Here is a 9,301-nt window from a genome sequence, read left to right as displayed (position 1 = left end):
ATGTAGCCAAAGGACTCACCCTGTTCTGAATTTAAACATCCCCTGCGCAAGGCTTTTTTGAATGTCCAAAAATGAGCCACTGCAAAGAAAGAAAGTTCAGTATGTGCACTGGTTTGCAGAATAACTCCAGCTCAATATTGAGGCGATCTCTGTCCAGCAGCAACGTCTCGTTTTGTTCACTGGTCATTACAAAATATATTGCCATCACGGAAGACAATACTAAATGTTTTATTCATGACGTAAAATCTCTCAATCGGACTGGATGGTTTTTGAGTCTGCCTGTCAGATGAAGACCTGCAAAACCTGTCTTTTGCTAATCTCTTGGTGTTTCAGTATGACTACACTGAAAGTCAGGTAGAGGTGGGGGTGCTGAGAGGTTTTTGCATTCATTTGAATGATAACCAACATGTTATACATATTTCAGATCATTTTTTTTCTGAAACATATATATCTAACCCAATATTACCACCACTGAAATCCTTTCAGTTCACACTCACCCTGTCTACGGCTTTACTGCATGTGTGCATCATAGGCGACAGAACATCTATGTTCTAAAACTAAATGAAATTTATGAAGAAAATATCAAATGTTTGATCTACCATATGCTACTACAAAAAGGTTACTTTAAATGTTTTAAAAGGTTGTAGCCAGACTAATGCTCGGGTCTGGCAGAGCAAGTTAAATGAGCTCAAAGAATTCGTCTGGGTCCCAGGCTAGCTGGGCACGTCTCCAATTAGTCTCAATGGTGATAAAAATTGTAGACGATAGTGAACTAAATATTAGCGCCATACAGTGCCATTGTTCAAGATATATTTCTTGTTTTGACATTGCAGGAATGAGATGGCTCCATAATAGACTGAGAAAAGGCTGTATCATTATAAAGTAAACTTAACAGATTAATATATCATAGAGACTAATACTGTAGTGGAAGAATGTGTCCTGATTGTAAGCAATGCATCTAGTATGATGACGCAGATGTGTCCTTGCTGTGAACAATTGAACATGTGACAGCTTAGTTGCCCTGTTTCGTAGACAGTGGGTACAAAAGAACTGTACACCCATATGCACTATAAACATCTCCGGCTGAAACTGGTCAGCGGCTTCCTTGATTTGTCTTTCTGTAAACCTCCTAACAATACACCATGTTTGCCTCACCTTGAATATGTTTTATATATTCATGCATTAGGCCTGTGTAGGACCAGTAACATATGCACAAGAGCCCCCTGACAAATAATGTTAACTTTACAATGGCACACCCAGGCCCACACTTTGTGTTGCAAATCAGCTGTTCGAGTATACCCACTTCTCCAGGCACCACTACACCACTGATGAAGAGTATACCCACTTCTCCAGGCACCACTACACCACTGATGAAGAGTATACCCACTTCTCCAGGCACCACTACACCACTGATGAAGAGTATACCCACTTCTCCAGGCACCACTACACCACTGATGAAGAGTATACCCACTTCTCCAGGCACCACTACACCACTGATGAAGAGTATACCCACTTCTCCAGGCACCACTACACCACTGATGAAGAGTAAACCCACTTCTCCAGGCACCACTACACCACTGATGAAGAGTATACCCACTTCTCCAGGCACTACTATACCACTGATGAAGAGCATACCCCCTTTCCAGGCACCACTACACCACTGATGAAGAGTATACCCACTACTCCAGGCACCAATACACTGATGAAGAGTATACCCACTTCTCATTACATAGATTATGCTTCTTCCTGAAAGTGGATTTGAATTTCACAATATTTTGCAATCAAAATTTGCGCAATCTTAGATCGTGCACCAGTCAGCATAGTTACATACTTGTTCCTTTTTGTTGTAGTGCAGATTAAAATATCTATGTTCGGCATTTTGCAGGCACCTTTCCTCATATTAAACATGTGAAAGAACTTTACTTTTCATCTTCATAATAGCAATGTAATTATGAAATGGCTATTGCAATGTGACAATATCCAGGTAAAATAGTGACAATGTTTTTGCTATTGTTAAGGTTTAATTCTGGTAACTGGGTAATAATGGAGCAAAAACAAATTAAAGTTGCGTGGGCCGAACATATCAGTAATAGCATGTGAATAGTGTGGTAACAACAGGCCAACCTAAAGTTTAATGTCGCGATAAAAAGGCAATATAAAAGCTAAAAAACATTCACAACCACTGCAGAAATTTCCCTTCCATTACAGTTACATATTTCATACTTTTTCAAAGCTAACAAAAACCTCTTTTTTTGCCTTAAACAAAGTGATTTTCCATTTCCAACCAATCCCTCAACATCTAGCTCACATACTCAATTGTGAAAGGTTGTTTAGTTTTTTTAGATGGTTTTGAGACTTTGTCCTCATTATTGCAGGCAGGTTGTTTAGCATTAAACAGCTGCATAATTATAATTATTTTACTTTGCCTCTTTTCCCCTCTTCACTTATTCTCTGTCTTACATTGTAATCTCCGGCTGTGTATATGTCTCTGAACTTGTCTACACTTGTTTTGTAACTACTCGATCACTGAAAATAAATAATTATTTTATAATTTAGCTGCAAAGCAATGAGTCAGGTACAACAACCTCCCTTGGCTCAAGTCCCACCATTGTCCTGAGGATTGCTTTTTTCCATTCTGAGGTGACTTGTACTGGTAAGTATCTCTGTTCGGGACAAACGTTTAGCTGCGAGCAGTTCTTTTCATATCTGTTGCAAAGTCTCAGTGCCACTCAAGGCACCTCCTAACAATACAACATGTTTGCCTCACCTTGAATATGTTTTATATATCCATGCATGAAGCCTGTGTAGGACCAGTAACATTTGCACAAGAGCCCCCTGACAAATAATGTTAACTTTACAATGGCACACCCAGGCCCACACTTTGTGTTGCAAATCAGCTGTTCGAGTAAACCCACTTCTCCAGGCACCACTACACCACTGATGAAGAGTATACCCACTACTCCAGGCACTACTATACCACTGATGAAGAGTATACCCACTTCTCCAGGCACCACTACACCACTGATGAAGAGTATACCCACTACTCCAGGCACCAATACACTGATGAAGAGTATACCCACTTCTCCAGGCACCACTACACCACTGATGAAGAGTATACCCACTTCTCCAGGCACCAATACACTGATGAAGAGTATACCCACTACTCCAGGCACCACTACACCACTGATGAAGAGTATACCCACTACTCCAGGCACCACTACACCACTGATGAAGAGTATACCCACTACTCCAGGCACCACTACACCACTGATGAAGAGTATACCCACTACTCCAGGCACCAATACACTGATGAAGAGTATACCCACTTCTCCAGGCACCACTACACCACTGATGAAGAGTATACCCACTTCTCCAGGCACCACTACACCACTGATGAAGAGTATACCCCCTTTCCAGGCACCACTACACCACTGATGAAGAGTATACCCACTACTCCAGGCACCAATACACTGATGAAGAGTATACCCACTTCTCATTACATAGATTATGCTTCTTCCTGAAAGTGGATTTGAATTTCACAATATTTTGCAATCAAAATTTGCGCAATCTTAGATCGTGCACCAGTCAGCATAGTTACATACTTGTTCCTTTTTGTTGTAGTGCAGATTAAAATATCTATGTTCGGCATTTTGCAGGCACCTTTCCTCATATTAAACATGTGAAAGAACTTTACTTTTCATCTTCATAATAGCAATGTAATTATGAAATGGCTATTGCAATGTGACAATATCCAGGTAAAATAGTGACAATGTTTTTGCTATTGTTAAGGTTTAATTCTGGTAACTGGGTAATAATGGAGCAAAAACAAATTAAAGTTGCGTGGGCCGAACATATCAGTAATAGCATGTGAATAGTGTGGTAACAACAGGCCAACCTAAAGTTTAATGGGGCGATAAAAAGGCAATATAAAAGCTAAAAAACATTCACAACCACTGCAGAAATTTCCCTTCCATTACAGTTACATATTTCATACTTTTTCAAAGCTAACAAAAACCTATTTTTTTGCCTTAAACAAAGTGATTTTCCATTTCCAACCAATCCCTCAACATCTAGCTCACATACTCAATTGTGAAAGGTTGTTTAGTTTTTTTTAGATGGCTTTGAGACTTTGTCCTCATTATTGCAGGCAGGTTGTTTAGCATTAAACAGCTGCATTTAGTAAAGTCAGCAGATCTGCAGGGTGTGGGCTGATATGATCTTTTGAAGTATATCTGTAATGATAAGAAAATTATTTTAACTTTACTTATCTGGCCCCTTTCATACATAAAATCCAAACAAATATGGCATTAAATCAAAATACAATAAAAAATTACACACAAAAAATAAATAAGTTTATGAAACAGAAATAATAGGGCCAACAAAATAAGAAACTAAAATAGTAAATAAGGAAGCAGAAAGAAACTAATAGATAAAAAACAAATGGCATTAACTAAAAGTCTTTCTAAATGAATAAGCCTTCAGTAGATTATTATAAAAAGGCGACAGAGCTTGCATGTCTCAAATCTCATGAATGGTCCACAGTGTTCCTCAGCATAGTAACTCACAGCCTCGTTTTTGAGGGGCCCCTTTAGCAACAGTGAAATATACTGGCATCAGAGGCTCTCATCGGTTGAAAGGGAGTTAACAAGTTACATTGTTTCAAATTTGTTAACCCTGCATGACAGATGACAAAATACAATAATAATAGATTGAATTGCATGCGAGGCACTTTTTCTGTGTAACTACACGTTATCCATGTGGTGACAAAGTGAGGAGGTGTGAAGGGAAAAGAAAAATGAGAACTTATGCATATTCAAATATTCTCACGAAATATGCGAGTTGAGGCAGTTTTGACGACAAGTAAGGAAAGAATTTGGGGATAATAATCTACTTTAAGTTTCATTAATTGTACACTTATAAGGCATTGTGAATTTGAAATATGTTGTATTAGGTTGCCGTGAGGAGAGTCAACTGATTATTTTTGTTGTTTTTCATTAATTGTATTGTAGAGGAAAAAACATCGTCTGGGGTAGAGAAGTGCCCAAAACAACAACAATCAGTCACATGTATTGTTTCAATACACTTAAAATGCAATAAAACACCCAGAGCTGAGAGCTGCTGTAACCACAAAATGTCAATTTTTTTCTTGAAATATTAACTGTGTTTCTGATATATAATCTACCCTCTTTAATATAAACAGGGTGGACTAAATATTTCAAAAATCTCTCAATATAACTACATTCAGTTTTTAATAGCATAACAAACCAAAGTGGTTCGCACCAATCAGGGACACTCAGTTTGAAGCAACAAGAGAAGATATTAGACCGGGGTTGGCAGACGCCTGGCCTCCAGGCTGTATGCAGTCTGCCAGACAGTTGGTCAAATCCCATGAGGCAATCAATAATAACTCAACAGCCATTCAGAAATATAGAAAAAATTACTGTTTTGCAGAACTGTACTGTGTTAGCCCAGTTGCACTTGGCACAGATTTAATTTTGCTTCAAATGATTTCACATTTGACAGCAGAAGGCTGAGCTGCTGGCAGGGACCTTAGAGCTTGATGCTCAGTTCTAAGAGGTAATAATCAACTCCATGATTTTTTTTACTTTTACCCCCGTAAGAACATTTTGAATATTTCATATTTAAAAGCATCAATCTGATGCATTTTGAGAGAAAAATCAAGCAGAATTACAAGACAGTATGAATGTATTATAAAGTATCAATCTATACATGGTCACGTTATGCTATATAAGAAATTAGACTGACAACTTCTCTCATGAAATGCGCAACAGCACAACTTTAATAGTGCAATCTTTTCGCAGAAGATGAATATGGGTGGGAAGGGGCAGGGGTTAGAGGGGTCTCATGTTTTCTTCTTTGCCTGGACCAGTGTCTCCATGGCCCGCTTTTCGATGTTTTGCCACGTCTCAGACTTGCCCTCTTCTCTTCTTCAGCTGTCTCTCCCTTTTGTCAGGCTAATCCACTTTCCAAATCGGCGTCTTATTTTCAGCTGCTGAGTGCTTTGGTCTGCACGAGCGAACTGAGTGTACACTTCACAAACCAATCAGGTAGCAGTATTCCCCTACCTTCCCAGGGAAAAAAACTGGTGATGCGAGGCCCTAATATTTCCATGCTCTCGCGCTTGTAGAGTGAATGTTTTCATCGAATTCAAGGCTCCCTTCAGGGGCGTGCACATGTTCGCAGTTCACTGATAATCTCTGGTATACCATGTCCCGTCCATACCCCCCCCCCCCAAAAAAAATGTTCTCATCAGATCTACACGATTCACGTAGGTCACCTATTTTGGTTTCAAAACAGCGAATTTCGTCGAAAGGTGAGTGATTTTCATGCCTGGTTTGATTCATGAGCTCTACATCAGAGGGGGATCCCCGTTCCACTGTTGCACCAGTCATATGAGCATCATCTGGATTAGGTGCAAACCCCACATATACACACACAGCTCAAAAATAAATGACCACAATAACTGTTCAAACCACTTATGATTTATTAGGTTTCTTTCTTCATATAATTATTTTACTTTGCCTCTTTTCCCCTCTTCACTTATTCTCTGTCTTACATTGTAATCTCCGGCTGTGTATATGTCTCTGAACTTGTCTACACTTGTTTTGTAACAACTCGATCACTGAAAATAAATAATTATTTTATAATTTAGCTGCAAAGCAATGAGTCAGGTACAACAACCTCCCTTGGCTCAAGTCCCACCATTGTCCTGAGGATTGCTTTTTTCCCTTCTGAGGTGACTTGTACTGGTAAGTATCTCTGTTCGGGAAAAACGTTTAGCTGCGAGCAGTTCTTTTCATATCTGTTGCAAAGTCTCAGTGCCACTCAAGGCTTACTAACCCAAACCTGGAAAACCAGATGCAAGTGGCACGATTATCACAACCGTTTTATTGCTCAGGGTAAGGGAAAAATTCAATACAAATTCAATACTACTCTCTAACCATCGCGACGACCCTTGTAACTCACATCCCTACCTCAGGAACTCAATGAATACAGAACTGACTTTGCTGGTCATTAGCTTTTTCTAGGCTAACCAGGGCCAATCCAAATCTAACAGAACACACTAATGAGGACACTCAACGTCAAACAAGCAATGCAGTTTACTTGCATCATTTAATTCGAGTCTGGTCAAAAACTTCATAATGTACACTGATTAGAAAACTTGTTTGGTATACAAATTTAAAAAGTCCAACAGGAACCCTCTAAGTTTTTATTCTTTGACATTAATTCTGGACACATCTGGGGGTGCAGCAGACATGTTCTGTGTTTTCTTTCGACACGAGTCACTGTCAAAGTCTTTATCATCCTCATCTTCAAGGTCACCAAAGTCATCATCATCATCATAATCCTCATCATCATCACTGTCCACATCCTTCTTCCCTCGTCCACATCCTTTCCTCATCTCTTCACCGTCTTCTTCTTGCTCACTCTTGTCCAGATGTGAGTTTATCCTACACAGGAAGAGAGAAATGGAAACGAAGCAGTGTCAAATGTTGCCATGGTTTCTTGTACTCTTACAAGAGCAAGGGGATGGGAAACCTATTGAGTTTTGTTTAGAAGGACATCATGGACCCAAAGAAGTAAGTACAATGATAACTGGGAAGAAAACAGTTGGTGTGAAGGGCATAAAATGGAGACAGAAAGACTGAAGCTGAAAAATTCTGTCAGTTAACTACTAAAGCCCCAGTGTGTATCTTTTGTAATTTCCTGGCGCCATCTGGTGGTAAAGTTGCAAACCTCAACTAACTGAGCGACTGGCAGGGGACACTTTATGGCGGCGCACCGCTGATTCCATTTCTGGTTTCCCACAGCGCTGGAAATTCAACGCGAATGCGACGTATTCTCATAGATTTACTAATAATGCCGTATTCTGGACTGTTTTCTGCAACCTAATGCTGCGTTCCATCCAATTTGGACCCCGAAAGTCGGGGTGGTGGTGCCATTTCCCAACCCCAAGAGTCGGAGTGGAATCGGAACGCGGCACAACACGACGTAGCAATCTTGGAGACTTACTCGGAGATCGGGTCCCCCTAATGTAACTATATTTAACTCATTCAAAGTTAACGGAAAAACACTGGTTTGTTGTTGCAGGTGATTATACATATATGAACAACTTAGTTATGGACAATATATTCAATTTCTGTGTATAAGTTCTTATAAATAAAAAATATAAATATTACACACTGTCGCTTTAAGTAATTTTACAAGAACCAGTAATGCATCTCTTTGTCCACAAGACGCCAGTCTTGGTTCAGAATTAACTGCTTGTGCTTGATGAAAGCTTTCAAAGATAAAACTTTAAAAAAGGGAATGTAATGTCATCCCATCTCCAGATGTAGAGCACCACAATTCTTACAATTGTTTAATTAAAATACAAAATTATATGAATGGCTTCTTTATGAGTCAGTGATGGCAATGTGGGCATTAAAAACATCCAACTGGTTACATTGACTGATTTTCTCAATTGACAGTAGCAGGGTATAATTCATGTAAGGCCAGTGCACAAAATTACACCATAGTCATTAATCATCGTGTGCATGGATCCACGCGCGCACACACACACACACACACACACACACACACACACAGAAAACTCACGGAATAATAATGTCCTCTTTCTTCCCACACTTGCAGCAGATCTCCAGCTTAAGAGAACAGGGCTTACAGATGATGTGATATGCATCCTTCACGCTCTTTTCAGAACATTTGACACTGAAAGAAACCAACGGGTTGACATGAGATCAGCTCAGTTTTGTGAGGTCATGCACAGTGTGTTTCAAAGGTGATGCTGGAGGTGAACTGTATTGAATTATCGTGGGCAGTGCCCAGATGCACTCACCATTTCTTGGGCTGTGTTAGTGACTTGTATTTTTTGTACTTGACTTTCCACTCGAGCACACCCTTACAGTGTTGACACAACCCATCGTGAACCTTTGAATTTGCCACCTACAATGATAAAAGAAAACGTGGTGAATTTGATGTAATGGCATCGTCACAACATGGCCATCGCGAAAAAAAATGCGTTGCTTCGCCAAACAAAAAGTCTTAAACGTTCACACACCTTCACTTGTGCAGTCGCTCCGTACTTGTCGTTTCTGTAGGCACTGGCGTTTTGATGCTTCTGGCCTCGCGACCGAGATACATTACCTTTCTGAGAACTCATCGTGTTGTCCGATTTTTACTTGCACATGTTATTATCAGTTTACCACGCCAGAGAAACGCGTTAACCCGGAAGAAGAAGGAGAACGTAAAAAAAAAAAGGCAGTGAGGTCAAAATATG

General features: G+C 39.8%; 1 protein-coding gene across 1 annotated transcript; it reads right to left on the bottom strand.

Moving 5' to 3' along the window:
• Positions 1-7,103: 7,103 nt before the first annotated feature.
• On the bottom strand, positions 7,104-9,277 carry c19h9orf85 (chromosome 19 C9orf85 homolog). The gene is made up of 4 exons (XM_035640292.2): positions 9,083-9,277; positions 8,861-8,967; positions 8,620-8,733; positions 7,104-7,472 (listed from the first exon to the last, which is right to left on the bottom strand). Exons 1-4 carry the CDS (start codon positions 9,182-9,184, stop codon positions 7,232-7,234), a joined length of 564 nt encoding a protein of 187 aa, XP_035496185.1. The 5' UTR covers positions 9,185-9,277; the 3' UTR covers positions 7,104-7,231.
• Positions 9,278-9,301: the final 24 nt, after the last annotated feature.

Source organism: Scophthalmus maximus, chromosome 19, assembly GCF_022379125.1.
Source record: "Scophthalmus maximus strain ysfricsl-2021 chromosome 19, ASM2237912v1, whole genome shotgun sequence".
Classification (NCBI taxonomy): Eukaryota; Metazoa; Chordata; class Actinopteri; order Pleuronectiformes; family Scophthalmidae; genus Scophthalmus; species Scophthalmus maximus.
The sequence above is the reverse complement of the archived record's forward strand: the minus strand, read 5'-3'. Positions and strand labels throughout refer to the sequence as shown.